The sequence below is a fragment of the Lepus europaeus genome, chromosome 6 (genome assembly GCF_033115175.1).
Source record: "Lepus europaeus isolate LE1 chromosome 6, mLepTim1.pri, whole genome shotgun sequence".
NCBI lineage: Eukaryota > Metazoa > Chordata > Mammalia > Lagomorpha > Leporidae > Lepus > Lepus europaeus.
This window is the reverse complement of record NC_084832.1, coordinates 58,117,985-58,137,076: the sequence shown is the minus strand read 5'-3', so window position 1 is coordinate 58,137,076 and position 19,092 is coordinate 58,117,985. Positions and strand designations below refer to the sequence as shown.

Here is a 19,092-nt window from a genome sequence, read left to right as displayed (position 1 = left end):
GAAATCTGTAAATGGGTTAGAACTAGTTAATTTTGTAAACATTCAAGATAGAGAAACAAATCAGAATATGTTCTATGTTCTAATTGCTGTCAGTAGAAAATATTTTCCTTACCTGACATTCTTTGTACCTTACATTGGAGAGTTATGTTGAATGATGTGAACTCAGTATGGAGCCATTGAACATTCTATTCTATTTGTTCATTTCACATGTGACACTTATTTCAGAAATGGAATACAAGAGAAGCACAAAAAGGGATGTCAAATACTAGTGAGAGACATTACATTTTGGGGGCCTAGGGGATTTATTAAAGAAGTGAAAAGGATGGTTATTGGAGATGCTTCTGAAGACATGCTGGTAAACTAGAAGTGGAATTTTTGACTTCTTTGGGAGTGCCTTCAAGATGGGCCACCATGGTGCTTCAGAAAGTCAGAGTCTCTAAAGTGTGAGCTTGCTCAGTTCAAGTTTTTGAAGGAAGAATACCATAATCTGGTATCACTTCTAAATAATATTTAAAGGAGTTAACTCATTAAGACATGTGAAGGGAGATCCATTAGGTTTTTTTTTTTTTTTCCTTAATAGCGATCTATTCACATGTAGAGATCTCTGGTTGTCAAAGAACTTGGACTAGCCAGTCTGTTGTAGCTTTTATGAAGTTTTACTGATAACCAACTCAGTGTTAACTAAACTCCATATATTTGTTAAATTGTATTTCTTAAATTGTTATTTTGATGGTGGTGGGGTTTTTTTTCCCCCTCCATACCTTTTCACAGTTTTCTTTTTGGTATTGTTTTCCTTTTCTGACATGGATTCTCAAAATTTTATTCCCTAAATATTTGGAAAGTATAAACCGTTATGAAAGAAAGCTGGGAATAGTCAATAAGATACCTGATTAATTTTTTTTTCCAGGATTTAAACTTAGGAAATCAGGTTGGACATTTTTTATTTTTTCTGGTTTGTAGTCTCGTTGCTGTATAGAAATCAGCTATCTGATGAATAGTTGACAAAGACTTTATTAATTTCTGACATTTGCCGACATGGACACTATGGCTCATGCAGGATGCCCTCTGTGACTGACTGGTGGGTGCTACTGACTTGTCTTTATCATGTCAGGCTCAGTTGCAATGCAAGTTATATAGTAGAATAGATTGAAAGAATTTTTTATAAGTAAATATACTCTGGTTTGAAAAAAAACTCACTTTATTAAGAAAGAAAGCACCAATTGGAAAATACTTATTTAGGATGTTGGTAAGTTTTTCTGCAGATGTCTAATATATTTATGTTGACTTTTTAATTAGACTTAAAAATGAGATGAGAAAGGGAATGACTTTTTGGTCTTCTCTTTATATTCAGAAGAATTTGAGTAGAAATATTATAAGCCATCTGAAAATATTTAAAATATATTAAATTTTAAATCAACTACAACATTCATTAAAGATAATACCTATTCTGCAATAAATTAAAGAGTGTTACCTGGTGGAAGACTTGAGTTCTGAATCCAGTTTTTTATTGCCAGATTAGCATTTTATTCTTAAAATGATTTAATCTGTAGTAAAATGTCTATTATGTTAAGATAAAACTCATTAAACTATGAAATTCTCATTTAAAATACTGTTCTGTATAGTAGGCAAGTCATTAGATATGTAAACTACAGATTCTAATTAGAAAAATTTTTCTGTATCTTGCTTTTTGCAGATACTTAAAGGTAAGAAGGATTTCTTATGATTTAAGCGTTGTTTTGGATGTAGACTTTTTGGGTTCAGTAGAAACATCTGTTCCCAGATTATTTATGTTGCTGATTCTGAGTTCTTAAATTTGCTACACTTTGTTTGCAAGTTTTATTGCCTTGTCAGACTTTCATAGGTTGATAGCAATGGCAGAACAACCAACTGTCAACTGATATATGTTTAAATGAAATTGAAGGAGTTTCAGAGTTCTACTTAAAACATATGTTTATTCTAGCATTTTATCATATACTGAGTTAAAAGAAGTACTTGTTGATTGAAATATTATGATTTATAAAAGCATGAATAAGTTACAATCAGAATCCTAGAGTCAAAACTCATTTTGAATTTCCTGCTCTTTAGCTTAGCAGGTGTGTAATCTTAGGTGAATACCTTAACTCCTTTGTGCATCAGTTTCTTTTTGGGTGAAGTTGTGTAAATAGCACTGATTTTACAGATACAGTAGAGTTATTGTGAGGATTAAGTGAGGCAGTATATACCAAGTGCCATAATGTATCACTGTATGTGTACTGAGTTCTTAATATTAAAGCAAAAAGTTGAATAATTGCTTACAACCAGCTTTATAAGTGAAAGTAAATTGGGAGTTTTATCTCTTGAACTTTAGTAAAAATGTGTGGGAGGAATGCTTATGGCTTTAAACTATTTCTTACGGAAATTTTAAGGAGAATTAGAACGTCCTCCATTTTTAATAACACAGAAATAAAAATTCATGAATGATCATGTAAATTGGAAAGAAGCTTTGCTTTTTTACCCATCTCATATGCTTACTGTAGTCGAGTTAATTTTCATATTTCTTATTTATTATGAACATAATATAGTTTTTTCTGTTGGAGTAAGTTTTTTCTTTTGATCTCAGATAATTTTTTTAAAAGATTTATTTATTTTAAAGTCAGAGTTACACAGAGAGGAGAGGCAGAGAGAGAGAGAAAGAGAGAGATCGAGATCTTACATCCGCTGGTTCACTCCCCAATTGGCCGCAACAGCCAGAGCTGTGCGGATCTGAAGCCAGGAGCTTCTTCCATGTCTCTCACACAGGTGCAGGGACCCAAGCACTTGGGCCATCTTCTGCTGCTTTCCCAGGCCACAGCAGAGAGCTGGATTGGAAGTGGAGCAGCAGGGACTCGAACCTGCGTCCATATGGCGCCCATATGCAATGCCAGCACTGTAGGCGGTGACTTTACCTGCTATGCCACAGCGCCGGCCCTTGATCTCAGATAATTTCTGAATTAAAATTCTCTGTATAGAGAACTATTTACTAAAGAAAACAAATAAAAAATAAATCTATTACCAACTAATTACTATTTTGAAATTAGTGCAGGACATGTCACAGTGCTGTCATTTCCATTAGGATTAATTTTTAAAGAAAGGCTAAACTTTTCATCTGAATGATTTTATATTTCTTCTCATAGATTATTCTATAGGTGTGTCAAGGATGGAAAGTTTTCCAGGACCTTTGTTCATTTTTTATTTTTAACTTTTTATTTTGAAATAATTTTAGTCTTATCAGAAAGTTGCATAAAATATAGTACAGGTTGTTTCCATATACACATTACCCAAATTTCCCTAATGTTTGTACCTTATACTCGTGTAACTATAGTTCAAATGTAGGAGTCAGTACTAACTAACCTATAAATGTTTTTTGAATTTTGATGCTCTCTATTAAAAGGATCCCATATTGTACTTAGTTGTCCTGCCTCCTTCAGTCTAGGCCTGTTCTTTCTTTGCCTTTTGAGATCTTAACGCTTTGGTAGAGTAATAGCTGTTAGAGTGGCCCTCGGTTTGTACTTATCTGATATTTTCTCATGAATAAATCGCTATTAAACATTTTTGGCAAGGTTATCTCAGACATGATGGTGTGTCTTTATCAGTGCAGTGTATTGGGAAGGTACATGGTACCAATTTGCCATATTACTGATGGTGTCATCTTGATCATTTGGCCAGGTTTCTAAACTGTCAAGTTACTAGTTTTTCCCCTTTGAAATTAACACATGTCTTGCAGGAAATATTTTGAGACAGTTTAAACATTCTGCCTCTTACCATACTTTCACCCATTAATTTTGGCAACCATGGATGGTTCTTGCTTGATTGGATCCTTTTAACTTGAATTCTTTTTTTTTTTTTTTTTTTTTTAAGATTTATTTGTTTATTTGAAAGTCAGAGTTACACAGAGAGAGGAGAGTCAGAAAGGTCTTCCATCCAATGGTTCACTCCCCAATTGGCCGCAGCGGCTGGAACTATGCCAATCCGAAGCCAGGAGCTTCTTCCAGGTCTGCCACATGGGTGCAGGGGCCCAAGGATTTGGGCCATCTTCACTGCTTTCCCAGGCCATAGCAGAGAGCTGGTTTGGATTAACTTGAATTCTTTAACCTTTTGTTTTGTTTTGTTGTTTGATACATCCTTTTTCTGGTCAACATTGGATGAAGACCCTAGAGAAATTAAGATAAAGGCAGTTTAATTCATAAAATATTAAGTGCATTTCTTGCTATAGTTTCCCTTTTTCTGAATTTACCTACTGTGATTGTAGCACAACCCAAGATCCTCAAGTAAAAATATAGTAGAAAGAGGACTGTTTTGAAAATACCTTATGTGTACTTCAAAATATGCTGATCATTAAAGAACAAAGCCTAGTATTTCATGTATTTGAAGCTGACATTCTGACACAGCAGGTTAAGCTGCTGCCTACAAAGCTGGCATTCCCTGTGAGCACACATTTGAGTCCTGGCTGCTTCACTTCGGTCCAGCTCCCTGCTATAAAGCTCCTTCTGGGAAAGCAGTGGAAGATGACCTGAACGAATACTTGGGTTTCCACCCTTGTGGGAGACCCAGATGGAGTTCCTGGGTCCTAACTAGTTTGGCCTAGCCTGGGCCATTGTGGCCATTTGGGAAGTGAACCAGTGGATGGATGATCTTCTCTGTCTCTCTCTCTCTCTAACTCTGCCTTTCATATAAATCAATCTTAAAAAAAGGCAAAAAAGATGCTAGAGAAATAGAAGTAATGAATAGGTTACTTATGAACAGTGTTTGTTAGAGTAATTTAGAGATTTTCTTAATGTTACTTTGACTAATTATCATTTTTGTCCAATATCCAAGCCTTATTTTAGCTTAATGTTTTATTTTTTGAGATAACATGTTTTTAATTTACATTGTATTCAAAGGCTTATTGGCTGCAAATCTTTTTTATTCAAATGGCTAAGTGGCAAGTGTAAGCACTATTGTATTGCCTTCTTGACCCCAGTGTGTTTTTATCCTCCTTAATGTCAGTATCATTTAGACAGATTAATTTATGATTTTATCATTTATTTCATAGTCAACTAATTGCTCTAAAGATATATTTTATTGGGGATTCTTTTTCCTCTCTTTTCCTTTATCTTACAAGATCATGGGGCATGAAGACACAATCAGGTTAGCCATCTATTGCTTCTAAGAAATGCCAGACATTTAAATATAGTGGAGTAAAACTTAAATGCAAATAATGTTTTTGGATGGTATCTTAACCAAAAGAATGAGGAGAAAATATATTGATAATGAAATTTGATTAGATGTTGCTCTTAAAACCTTACAATAGCTGGGTTTTTCTGTTTCCTTACAACTTTGTTGTTTTTTGGGAAGTTGTTTTCCATGATTCAGTTTGTATTTTCATGAGGCTATGGAATCCCTTTAGGATCCAGGCTGGCTTTTTTTTTTTTTTTTTAAAGGTTTACCCCATTTGATAATAAACCCAAGATTTGTCATTTTAAAATAATCTATATAATATAGTCTATATAATATCTTGGGTAACTAATTCTGAAAAACATGAGTTGTTTTGATTTGGGGCAAAATGTCTCACTTTTCTAAAATTAAAAATTAGAAATTCAGTGCTTTGTCAACAATCTGGTTTATTTTCTTACTGCTTATAAGTCTCTGGAAAAGAAATCTATAATAGGTGTTATGATTTCCCTAAAATTTGTGTCATCTCAGGATAATATCTTTGGAGTTTCTGCTAACTATACTATGTAAACATTAACCCTAGAAGCTGGTGACCCCCAAGATAAAGAGAGATCCATGAAAGTAATACTTATGAGTTTTTGTTTTCTTTTGGCTTAGAAATTCAGGCTTTTATATCTACTACAGATATCTCTTGAAAATTCTCCTTCTTTTCTTGTTTCTTAATTGGTAGACTTCATTTATTTATAAAACGTACTGAATTATCTGCTCAGTGTGCCAAGCACTTTTCTGAGGGCTGGAGATACAGAGACTGCTTCAGTTAAGATGGGCCTTCTTACTGCCGCCTGGAACTGTTTTGGCTCCTAGAGGAGTTTGTGAGAAATTTCCTTTCTTTGTAGAAGTGCTTAGAATCAGTCAGAATGAGCAGTTATCAGGTAAGTAGGAAACAAATGTTACATCATGCTTCCAGCTCATGTAGAATGGCTTACTTTATGACTAATCTGTAAATTTATAAACTGGTACGTTCAACTTTAGATCAGTGAGTTATATCAGAAGTGAATAGAAATCACAGTCTTTATAGAAACAAGCTACCCTGTTTTGTTGTTTAAAATAATTAGATGTAGCCCTCCCTTTTTTTAAATACTAGAACTGCTTAAAACTAATAAGCCATTTAAGCTCAAATATTGCAAGTAGTCTAATTTCGTATATATCTCAGGAGAATTTTTGTGGTATTTATATATAAAATACTTAAGATTTATTATTTCTGATTTGAATATAACTGGATTTTTAGTAAGAATCTTTAAAAATTTAAGTATTTATAGAAAATGCTCAAATGATTTTATTGATATACTGACAGATTAACAGACCTAAAACACTCATTTGAGGTAGCCTGTCATCGCTGATTTTGTTAGCTTTAATTTGAAACTTACTCTCCAGTCGTTGAAATATATAAGTCCTACAGTGGAATACATAACAGTTTTTCCCTCAAAATGTCACTTAGGGGTGGCATTTGGCCTAGCCCATTGCGACACTGCTTGGGATGCCTGCATCCCGGGTCACAGTGTTTATGTTCAAGTCCTAGCTCTGCTCTGGATTCCAGCATTCTGCTGTTACACTCTGGGAGGCAGCAGGTGATGCCCAGTCATTGGGTCCCTGTGACCCATGTTGGGGAACCTAGATTCAGTTCTCACCTCCTGGACATTTGGGGAGTAAATCATGGATGAGAAGTTTGTCTTTATCTCCCTCTCTCCCCACTTCATTCCCTCTTTCCTCTATTCCCCTCCTCCCCGATAATACATAAAATATAGATCATGTCAATTTCAAAAAGCACATGGGAGAATTCAGTTAATTAAAATAGAATTAAGGAAGGTCTTACAGTATCACTCTTACGACTCTTCATCAATAATCTCACATTTTTCTTGTTTGAATGTTGATCTTATTCGGAGAGTACTGGTTCATTTTTCTGTATAATGATACATTATTATATCCTGAGTATTTTATTCTTTAAGTAAGGGAGTTGCTAGCTGTCCTCAAAATAATTTTTATTTAGAGAAATCTGTTTATTTCAGAGTGTATGTATGTTGAATCTGGAAGTCTGGCAATTTAGGCAAATAAGTTGTATTCTGAAAGTGAGCTAATTTGGGAGAAGTTTATAAGTGGTTCCATTTTTGATTCAGCCAGCTGATGTTTAATTTGCTCTGTAACCCAACCTAAAGACGTTTTGGGTCAGGTTGTGTTTTTAACATACATTCTATGCAATGTGGTAAATAAGAGGGTTGGAGGTATTTAACTTAGAAGTCCTCCCAGAGGATAAATTGTAAACCTAGCCCATATTGCTCTGTACAAGGTAGGATTTCTAGGGAACTGCTTTTCATTTGTAAAGTTGGCCTGTAAATTTAACAGCATTTTGCTGGGCATGTTCCTTATTTCAAAATGTACCTTTCCCTTCTGGTAGTGTTCACATTCAGTAGTGTTTGAGAGGTGAAGAAAAACTATGAGATTTGGAAAATGATATTTTTAGAGTTTCTAACAGATTTGTAACTAATATGTAGTTTTTACTGAGATTTCATTAATTTGGAAATCTCTGATAATTCTTGCAGTTTGTATTCATTATACATGAAAAAATGATTTGTCAAAAAATTGATTAGAAAAAAACTGTAGTAGGATTGTTTGCTAATTTCTAAAGCACTTTTGGAGCACCTATTTGCACTATATGAATACAATGAAAACATATCTAAGATAGCTCTGTAGTGATTTTTAAATCGGTCTCATCTGTTAAAAAGCTGCCCCTCAAGAACTCCATTGTGGTTCTTTGTTGAACTATTTTGGTTTTTTGACTCTTGAAAAGACCTAAAGTACATTTGGATTTTTTTTTTTCGATTTAGTGCATCTTCACTCTCATCATCCCTCAGATACCTCCTCGGTGTGATAATCCTGTAAAATGCTTTTTAAAAACCTGATCTAAAAATAGTTTCCTCAAAACTGGAAGACTTTAGGGCTTAAAATCTATTGGAATACTAAAACTGAAAAAAATAGCCATCACCTCACATAAAGGACCTCCGTAGTTATTTGTTTTATATCTCTTACTAAACGGCAGTTTTGGCTTCTTTCAGGTTTCTTTTTTTGTTTCCTTCTTTTGACTTTTGGAAATCACAGATTTGATGGTTCAAGTCACAGATTTTTCATTTTTTAAGCCACACTGTTTTCATTTCTCATGTGTACAGAATTGGATATTTTCCTAACCAGGAGGGTTGGCTTGTTCTTTTCATCTTTTAGGCTTTAAAAAATTTAGTCTAAATGTTGTTAGGTAATGGAATAACCATTCCTTTGCAGCTCTTGGTATATTCCAAACTGGCTACCAGAGCCAGGATGAAGTGAAGGCATTAAAACACTAACTTTGGTTGGTTGCTACCTTCTTAGTGCTGAGATAAAACCTTTGTTGGTTGATTGATAGAGCACAAGAGAGCACAATCCTCGTTCCACTAACAGGTAAGGATCCCTTGTGATAAACAGTTGCTGTGAGAGGGAGATGATGTGATAGCCTTGTTTCCTTAATTTATCCCCAAATAAGAGATGTCCAACAACTAGAACACTGTATTCCATAGTGCAAGGATATGCGGCACCTTTCTATTTAGAACAAGATGTGAAATTTAATAGGGATGTATCATTCTGTATCACAAAGTACAATTGGTCTGTTTTCCAAAGGCAGCACTGTTAAAATTTGTCCCACAGACCCTGTAACTTTAAATATGTATCTACCTTTCTTGTTTCTCCTTTCAGCTTTTCCTTGGTCAGATGCTATATACTTTTGAACTTCCTTTTCCTCTCCATTTACCTTATAATAAAGCTAACTGTTTTCCAGTATCTCTACCGTCATCTGTTATTTGGGTATATCTTACTGCTTGGATTTCTACATGGTAGCCATTAATGATCATTCCTGGTCCTTCTTGACCCAAAGCAAAAATAATCATGCATTTTAAAAAGATTTTGGAATCTGCGTTATCTATGTCTGCTATTCTGCCCTCCCAAGTTATAAAGATGAGTGACTGAAGAATAGCTTTCTCCATGACAGTAGTCATAGCTTTGATAAAATGTAGTTTAGCTTTGTATCGCTATAATATGGGCCTATAGTGTGATGAATTCTTTAAATTACCTCAGACTTGAAAACCGAGAACAAATCCAGCTTCTTAGTATTTCCAAAGTCTAGTTGTGTTCCTGTTAATATGCTTCATTATCCTGTTTCTGCTTTTCATTCCATCATCTTCTCTTTGACAGAAGAATTAACTGGGACTCCTCCTATGGTATCTCTGAGGTTGAGTGCCTTTTCCCTGTCCCCTTAAGACAACTGTGATCTTGTTTCCAGTCATAATTTATCATTTTTTGGTTCGGTCTTCTACTCAAGGTTGAGTGGTTTGTCACAGAGTGTGTTATGGCTTAAACCAATACAGGTCCCTTCTTAATTGTTCTGAAGAATGTAAACATTTCTAAAATTCAAATTAAGAAGGCATTAAGGAAAGCATACCCAAAGGTAGCTCCTTTTTATCCTGAGGATAAGCCATTACAAACTCAAATGACCACAGAATGTAATTTCTTAATAAGAATTTTTTCTTAAATCTATATTCAGCTCTCTATTTCAGTGCTTCTCTCCTACCAGAGGTGCAAGGAGTGATCCTAGAACCACAGATACAGCCAAGACCACGGAGAGCTTTTGACGTCAGGGGTCCACTTTCTCCACTGAACCCTTGGAGACAGAATATCCAGCTTCTGGAGAGAGTGGGAAAGGATAATAAACAAGTGGGTGCTTTCCATTATTTACTTGGGTTTATTTATCGATTGGAGTGTTCTTCCATTGCCCATTTAATTCTATTGGTAAACTCCTTGGGTTCACGTAAGAACCAGGTGGGGATGCAATCTGTCTGTTTTTCTGAGAGTGCTAACTAGTGCCCATTCAAAAAACAAACCTGACATTTGTTTAATTTTCTCTCCAGACAGCTAAAGCAATGGATGATGTGGGCACATGATTCGGTGAATGCCTATGTAGTCCACAGGAATTTTGAAAAGGGGATATTCACCTATTTGGCCTTTATGGTATGAGTGGACTTTAAACTACTCTTTTACATTTTAGTAATTGAAACCTTTTGTTTTTCATTTTTGGGCAAACAAGACATCTGGTCTTTTAATTTATATAGTCAGATGTCCAGGTGTTATCCTGCACTGTTAGAACTTTTTGGTATTTTCCTACCCCAAACATTAGGACTTAATATTTGATATTTGAAAAGATGCAGTGATAGTACCGTTATGGTTTTACTGTCAAATCTAGGCTTCATTCTTTAATAGAGTAAATATGAATGATTATAAGTTTCAGGATATAATAACCCTGAAAGCTATGTTTAATATACTCAAAAGCCGTTTTTCTTGTCCCTAGGAATAATATTTGTGGCAAAAGAGCCCTTTCCCTAGATTTTCCCCATGGCATTAAGATGATTTTCTCTTAGTTTCTCTGATGCCGAGGGTAGGATTTGATTCCAGGAAGTTCTTATCATCTACACTGGGTAGACTGTGAACTTGGTGCCTTTGGCAAGTTTTCATTTTTCCTTGGTGGATTCCTTCTGTGACTCCAGGTATCTTGATAATGGGAGACTGGTTTATTTGTTCTCTAATTGCCCAGATTTCTTTCAACTGGTAAAACATCCTACTTCAGCAAAAGGAATTCTTCTAGCAGAGCCTTCATGGATGATATCTGTCAGACATGCCAGCACCTGCAGTTTGGAAGGCAGTGGTGAATGGACCCATGCACTATGTCTAGAAGACACAAGAATGAGCGAGCCACCTGATCTTGTCATTTATAAACTTTAAGATCTACTCTGGTTTATTTACTCTTGGTCTGAACATGGAAAGGCTCAAATAATCTTTTCATATTGGAATTTTACATGGTCATGAAAATGTCTTTCTATTCAGAAGACTGAAATAGAGGAAGCTTGAGAGACTCCTTTCTTTAAAGCAGCTCTCTGTATCTGTTCCATTTAAAGGACTTCCAAGATTTAAAATCACCTTAGTGAAGTAGGCAGACTTTTTTAAAGCACTATAGGAAATCCAGAGAACGTAACGAATTGTTTGTTTTGTTTTATTACACTGAAAGAAATTAATAAATCAAGGGTGAACTTCTTAATTATTCCAGAATTATTTTTAATATTAGGATATACTCTTCTAGATCATCTTTTGCTGTTCTTGAGCCTTATTCTTACTGTTTTTCTCAAGTCAACAGAATGTAATATAGAAATAGAAGAGACATCAGAGTCAGAGTAGCTTGGTCTGTCTTCTGAAGTCCTAAATACCTGTTAAACTTGAAGTATTGTTCTGCACTGAAGGCATACTAAGTCTGAATGATGCTGTCACAAAGCAGTAGTTAATAGAGCAAAAGCAGTTAGCATTAGAATAAGCCTATAAGTGTGAATAAGTGTTATAAAATAGTTATCTAAACTGTCCATTGATTGATAAAAGCAGTTAACAAAATGTTTTATTTCTCTGGTATCTATTAACTGGTCAGTCAAAAACTATTAATGAAACTTTTCAAAGTATTCTGATGCTGCCAGTTTCTTTTATTTTGATATAAATTTTAAGAATTGAATTCATAGTTATTAATATGGAAGCAAGAAAGATGTCTTAGAAATCTCACGGAATTTTAAAAGCCACATTTGCTAAAATTTTACCTGATCTTTAATCTTTCTTGGCTATCTATGAGAAGTATTTTTTTCCTCATTAATTATAAATAAGATTTTGTAAGAATAGTACTTAAAAGTAAGTTTAAAAGATCCATTTGATCTAAAATTTCCCTGGAGAGCTCTGAATTCCCATAAATGGTTATAGGTTTTTATTCCTGACTTTTGTTACATGTTAATATGACAGTTGATTTACAAGCATATAAATTAAAAAAACAGCTACCCAACATTTTAGAAAGAACTTACAGAACTGAAAGTGAAATTTGCTTGGAAATTTAGTGGGTTGAGTTCTTTGAACCACAGTACAAACCATTTTATATGGCCTATGAGATTATTAGCTTTTTGTTTTAGCTTTGAAGATGAAAAGTGATTTAATCTTTTAATCTCATGCTTTGATTAAATTTTAGCTTTGTTCCTTTAAAGTGTGCAAAAGAAATGTAAGTGCATTTCTATTTACCTCATGCCACTAAAAGCTATTTAAAAGTGAAACTTTTTGTATATTATTGTGAACTGATTTGTTTATTTAAACTTTTATTTTGATGCATTTTTCTTTCAGTTTTTTATATTTCGTGTCACAATATGCAGTTCTATATTTTTCAATGTTTTCTGAATATTAACTTAAGCCAATTTTTTTCTAGAATGACTAATTGTGTAATATTTGTATTTGTGATCATTTGAAAACTAATAAATATTTTGTCCATGAAAAAAATGCACTTACTGATAAATGGCTTATTTCTGTTTCAGGAGTAGAAAGTGAAAATTGCAACAGCATTTTAAAGTGTATTCTAATTTTATGTGTCTTCTAAGCATTTCTGAATATATATTTTATCCCTTTGTATATAACAATTTTTTTGAGAAAAATGATTTTTGAAACTTAAAATGATGGGGTCACCATGTGAATGTATGACATAGGTGATCTGTTTAATCTATTTTTGCACTTTCCTAATTACAACATCTTAGCTTTGTTTCCAGAATTGGATTTTTTAGACGCCATTTTTGTATGTTGATTTTGTAAACTGTTTAAACTCTTTGAGTTAATAATGTAAACATTGGGAGTAATTTGGTCAAATCTTTTAAAACTAGATTGATCAAAATCTGTCCCCTTACAAAATAGCATACAAAAACAATTCCTTTACCCAGAAAATGAACATTTGAAAATGATGGCTGTTTGGAGAACCACCCAACTAGTAATGACTGTTACAAAAGAATTAAATGTTTTGCATTTGAATGTTCTACTAGCAAGAACTATAAAATGAGAAATGCTGGCTCCAGAATCTTTCTTTTACTATTATCAAGACAGCATGGAAAAGGGTAAATTTTGGGTTTTAATGATTCTTCTCTATGCCTACATAAGCTTAACCCATTATGTTCCATTGTCCTATATTTAGGACATGTATAAAAACTTGAATTGAGCACTAAATATACCACTTATGGTAACTGATATAAATATGTCATGGAAGTATTTACAGAATTGAAAACTTGGGATTTAATGGGTTAATTGAAGCTGATGCAATAGTCCACTTTTCTATGCAGGATCTTCTAGGAGCAAGGGGATTTCTTTTTGAATTTGGGAGAAGTTACACAAAATGTGGACTCCAAAAATTAAAAGTAAACACTACGATGGGGTCCTAGGCAAGGAAATAGAAATTGAACTAATGACAACATGTGGATTAAAATGAAATAAAGTGGTTCTCCAAAGAAATTCTGAGAAAATGAGAATTACAAAAGGAAATAATGAGCCAACTCTATTAAGGGAAGGGTAAGGAAGCTAAAATTCTTGGCTTTAATAATCTGGTAAGTTTGGAAAAGATGAGTTAAAGATTTTGTGGTTAAAGGTGGTTTTGTTTTGTTTTTTTTTTTTTTAGAATATACCCTACCGAAAGGTTTACAAACAAAATATATTTCAACGGGAGGCTATATTTTATGTGGGGGAAAACAAACAAAAAATTTGTAAGCCTTTCCTGTACCTGTATAAAAGGGAGGGGTGGGATGGAGGATAAAACATCCTGCAGCAGAAACTTCAAAAATATCACAGAGGTGATGGGTTTGTAAGGACAATTTGAAATAAGTGATTTTTCTTACACGGACTGTTGCCTACACTCTCAGTAGCCTTCAAAATGAAAGTATTACAGAACGTTCAAGTTGGTTTAGTAATTATATCTTCGAGATACATGATCATAGGCTTATGGCCTCACCATAATTGATCATTGATTGAATTAGTATTTAAAAGTCTGTTTTGGTTCTTTAGTGAAAAAACAAAGGATTTTTTTTTCCTTTTTGAGTAGTTTATTTTTTTTAAAAAAAGTAAATATCACAGTGTGACTTCAAAAGCACTGTTCAGCTTATTGTAAGCATGTACACAGATCTTACTTTCTTTTGCTATATTGAAACAGTTGCACAAAATGTCAGTGCTTAGATGTCCTAAGTGTTGGACAATTCCAACCTAATTTTACTCAGTTATTTTTCTTTTCCTTTATTAAAAGGATTTCATACTAATTCAGTCTTAAAATGGGAAAGATTGATGTTTTAAAAATGAACACATAGGTGCCCTGGAGATTTTCTCACTTATACGGCTATCAGGTAATTAGATGACTGCACTGAAAACGTTAGGGAACTTTGAAGTGTGCTTCGGGAGTGTTCAGAAATTGTGATCAAAGGGATCTCTGCTCAAGAGGTAAGGTATGGCCTAGGTAGAAATACGTTCAATGTCTGATGATAAAGTAAACTACAACAGATAGCCTTAGGTTTCTCAGACAGATTTAGAATTAGGAAAAGAATTTTTGCTAATATTCTCTCCCAGAGATGGGAAATGGGTAAACTACAAATTTGTTTTTGTATGAGCTTGAAGTAGATTTAGAAATATATGCAGATGTGGTACTCTTTGTGTATGTGGTCTCTGATATTCCAAGGCATCTCCGTTCTTTGCTCTCAGTGTTTATCACACTAATTTAGTATTTCTTAAACCCTGAGCACTTTGAAAGTGGGTTTTACTTGAAAACTTGAGTACACATTCCATGTGATTATTGCCTGGCTTCATTTTGTGTGTGTATTTTTATTCAGTGATACCAGGAACTTAGAAAACAGTTGTTCAAGAGAACTTTTTATTTTGATTTGAGAAATTAATTCAAGTACTTTTATGAATTTTCATAAATACTAAGGAAAATAATTTATTATAAATTAAGAAATAATATTGTTGCCTAGTATATAAAATCATTGAGAGAGAAAGAGAGGTCTTCTATCCGCTGGTTCACTCCTCAAATGGCTGCAGCAGCCGGAGCTGGGCCCATCCAAAGCCACGAGCCAGGGGTTTCTTCCACGTCTCCCATGTGGGTGTAGGGGCCAAAGCACTTGGGCCATCTTCTAGTGCTTTCCCAGCCGTAGGAGAGAACTGGATTGGAGGAGGAGCAGCCGGGACTCAAACTGGTGTCCATAGGGGATGCTGGTGCCAGAGGCGGAGGCTTTCACCCACTAAGCCACAGCGCCAGGCCCTCTAAGGAATTTTAAGTAGGCTCTAAGAGTTGACTGTTAGTATAATTCTTATATCTAAAAATGAAGAGAAATGTTGTACTGAATATTGATGAGATAAGAAAATTGATTAGGATTTTTTCCCTAGGATTAAATTACTAGTATAACTAAGTTTATGGTAACATTAGAAAACACAATAATCCTCTATCATACGTTTGAATTCTTTTTATAAGAACTGCAGCTCATGGGCATTTGGCTTTTATTTAAAATAATTTGCTACTTATTCCACTTTCCCCTTCATGTAGAACATTATAAAGTAGCGATAGAGCTCAGCATTTCATGAGCTTGTTTAGAATGTCTACTGGTAAGAAATTGATCCAGAATTTGCTCCTGTGCCATTTTTTATTTGAAAGATACCTTAGAAGTTATCTAGATTACTACCATAATTGTATATACTAGATAACTGATAACCCCAAAATATCACATTTCTAATGTCACACCGTTGATAATACATTGTAAGACTCAAGTCTCAAAGACTAACAGCTCAGAGATCTGTACCACTTTGCTACCTCCTCTTGTTGATCCCAGTTCTGGACAACAGCAGGTTAAGTATCTCCAGGTTCTTACCTGTTGGTCGTGAAAGGTTTTTGGATCTTCTTTGAATATCAGTTTTCAGTGTTTATCTTAATGTTTGACACTAAGCCAGCATTATACAAGTGTGCTCTATCTGGGCTGTCAGAACACATGACCTTATGTTCTATTTGACCAGGATACCCATTTCACATTACCCTTCTTTGTTGATCCAGTAAGGTGCTTAGTTTTATGCATGTTGAGATTCTCTTAGGCAAAGACATTAGTGAGATGCAAAATATTTTGTTTGTAAAAATGAGATCAGTAGTTTGTTTATCCAAAGACTGAAATACATAGTTTAGTAAAAGAAAAAAAAAATCAAGGTGATAGCTAAGACTTTGGAAATCTTTGTTACCCAAGTACAATCTCCCATTTATTTTTGGTTTTCTTAATTCTGGCATCAACAACTACAAACTTTATTAGATGACTTGTGTAATAGGAGATGTTATTTTTTCTGGTTGTCCTTGCTAATGTAAGGATGACCAGGCCTATTGGAACCAAAAGTACCTCATGACTGGTGTTGAGAAGAAAATGAACTTTGTTTCGTAACATGATTAAAATTAGGAATGAAAGGTAGTACTTTAGTGGAAAAGTTTGGGAAATATACACGAAACAGCAGAAGACGAAGAAGTAGCTCTGGAATTCTGAGGATGTAGCCTAAATTCTTAAAGATAGTCTTGTACCTCAAAGTATAGTGTTCGCTGTTATAGCAGCTTGTTTTTTATGTTTAACAATATTTTTATATTCCCAGTTAAAATATTTAGCTTTCTCCCTCCAAATCATAAAATGAACTCCAGAAAGACACAGGATATTTATTTAATAGTTGCACACACATCTAAGGGTGCCCTATTTAAGAAGCATTGTTAGAAACTGGGTATTCAGGTAGCCCTCAGTATCTGTGGGGAATTGGTTCCAGGATCTTCCAAGATCCCCCAGGATATAAAGATCTGTAGATGCTCCAGTCCTTTGTATAAAAGGTGCAGTATTGGCTTATAGCCATATGTGTTTCCATATACTTTCCAATTATTTTGAAATATTTAATACTTTAGAAATGCCATGTGAATGGTTGTTATTCTGAATTGTTGAAATAATGGGAAAAGAAAGATCTGTACATATTCAGTACAGACACCATTTATTCCTCTTGTATTTTCAGTCTTCAGTGTTTTGGAACTATGGATGCAGAGAGCTGGCTGTGTTTAATCTTTCCTGAGTTAGAATTTGGAGCAAACCAAGGAAGAACAAACAAACCTTCACATGCCTTCTCTGTGTGACTTTACTAGGTGCTTCACATACATTTATACAATTCAGCTACCTTGTGAGAAAAGTGATAAGCTTTCCACTTAATACATAAAGGTACTGAGGCTCAGAAGTCAACAAAGACTGCCCAAGGGCCTGTTAATGAACAAGCAGATTCTGAAGAATTCTGTTACACCATTGATTGTCAATTGTCTTTAACAAAAGGCTGCATAGTCTCAGGAAAGTTACATATAGAATCTCAAAATCTAACGTGGAAAAGATAATTATTTTGCTTAATATGCACTTTTATAGATTTTCTTTAAAAGAGCAGTTTTAAGGTTTATAGGAAACTGAATGAGAATGGAGTTCCCCTATGCCTCCTTCTACCTCTCATAGTTTTCCCTGATACCATCTTGGATTGATGTGGTAAATGTTTTAATTCATGAGCCAATATTGGTGTATTATTAACTGTAGTCCCCAGTTTACATTAGGATTCACTATCAGTTTTGCCAAACACATGTCTTGTGTTTACCATTACAGTAATACATGGAATGGTTTATCTGCCCTAGAAATGCCCTGTGTTCCCTGCTGGTGTGATTGCTGGCTGACTTGGTGAGCCTGTGCTAAGCATGGTGTTGCAGGCTGCCCTGCCATCTTCCCCAGCCATTTTGCATTCCCTCCAGGAGTGAATGCTAGTTCTTTTGCTCCATGTTCTCACCAGCCTTTGGTGGTGTCAGTGAGTATAGCCACTCCATAACAGCTACATTGTGGTATCATTTTGTTTGTTATTCCCCAGTGATGGGGGTGCTGAACATCTTTTCATATGCTTATTTACAATCTGTTACTTTCTTCAGTGAGATGTCTGCTCAGGTAGATTTGTAGGTTCTTAATTGTATTTAGAATACCAGTCCTTTATCAGATAGGTGTTTGGCACACGTCACCCAGACGGGCTTACCTTTTTATTCTCTTACCTGTCTTTTGAACAGAATTTTAAATTTTACTGAAGTCTTTCTTCTCAGTTTTTTTCTTTCACGGATCATGGTTTGGGTGTTGTACCTAAAAAACTCATTGCTGGGGCCAGCGCGGTTGGCTCATTTGGTTAATCCGCCTACAGTGCCAGCATCCCATGTGGGCGCCGGGTTCTAGTCCCGGTTGCCCCTCTTCTAGTCCAGCTCTCTGCTGTGGCCCGGGAGGGCAGTGGAGGATGGCCCAGGTGCTTGGGCCCCTGTACCTGCATGGGAGACCAAGAGGAGGCGCCTGGCTTCAGATGGGCACAGTGCCGGCCATAGTGGCCATTTGCGGGGTGAACCAACGGAAGGAAGACATTTCTCTCTGTGTCTCTCTCACTAACTCTATCTGTAAAATAAAAAATAAAAACTCATTGCCAAACTCAATCACCTAGATCTTCTACAGTGTTATCTTCTATAGTTTTCTTAAAGTTTTGCATTAGATTTAGATCTATGATCTATTTGGAGTAAATTTTTGTGAAACATTTCTGTTTAGGTTGACTTTTTGGAGGAGAAGTATGTAGTCTATAGTTGTTCCAGCACCATTTATTGGAAAAACTATTTCTACAGTGAATTAGCCTTGTTCCTTTTTCTCAAAGATTTTTTGACTGTTTTTATGGTTCTGCTTCTGGGTCTCTATTTCCAGTGATTTGTTCTTTTGCCAGTACCATTTTCTCTTGTTCTCTTGACTTTGTTCTTGCCAGTATCATGCTAGTTATTTTGAATATTTTGCTTTTCCATATAGACTTTCAAATCAGTATGTCCACAAATAGCATACTAAAATTTTGATTGGGATTGCATTGCATCTGCAGATAAAGTTGGGAAGAATTGATCTTAAGAAATATTGAGTCATCTTATCCATGAACATG

At 34.8% G+C, this 19,092-nt stretch overlaps 1 protein-coding gene across 9 annotated transcripts in view; it reads left to right on the top strand.

The window, feature by feature from the left end:
* TSC22D1 (TSC22 domain family member 1) overlaps positions 1–19,092 on the top strand; it is a 124,234-nt gene that overhangs the window by 21,645 nt on the left and 83,497 nt on the right. For 2 of the 9 annotated variants that reach the window (XM_062194152.1, XM_062194149.1), the window contains one exon: positions 9,791–9,981. The exons of 2 other annotated variants lie outside the window; for them this stretch is intronic. In XM_062194152.1, the coding sequence (XP_062050136.1) occupies positions 9,791–9,878 (88 nt within the window). In that variant the 3' untranslated portion in view covers positions 9,879–9,981. Of the gene's footprint in view, positions 1–9,790; positions 12,413–19,092 lie in introns of those variants that run through there. 5 more of the 9 variants (XR_009866190.1, XM_062194147.1, XM_062194148.1 and 2 more) reach the window with 5 other exon arrangements.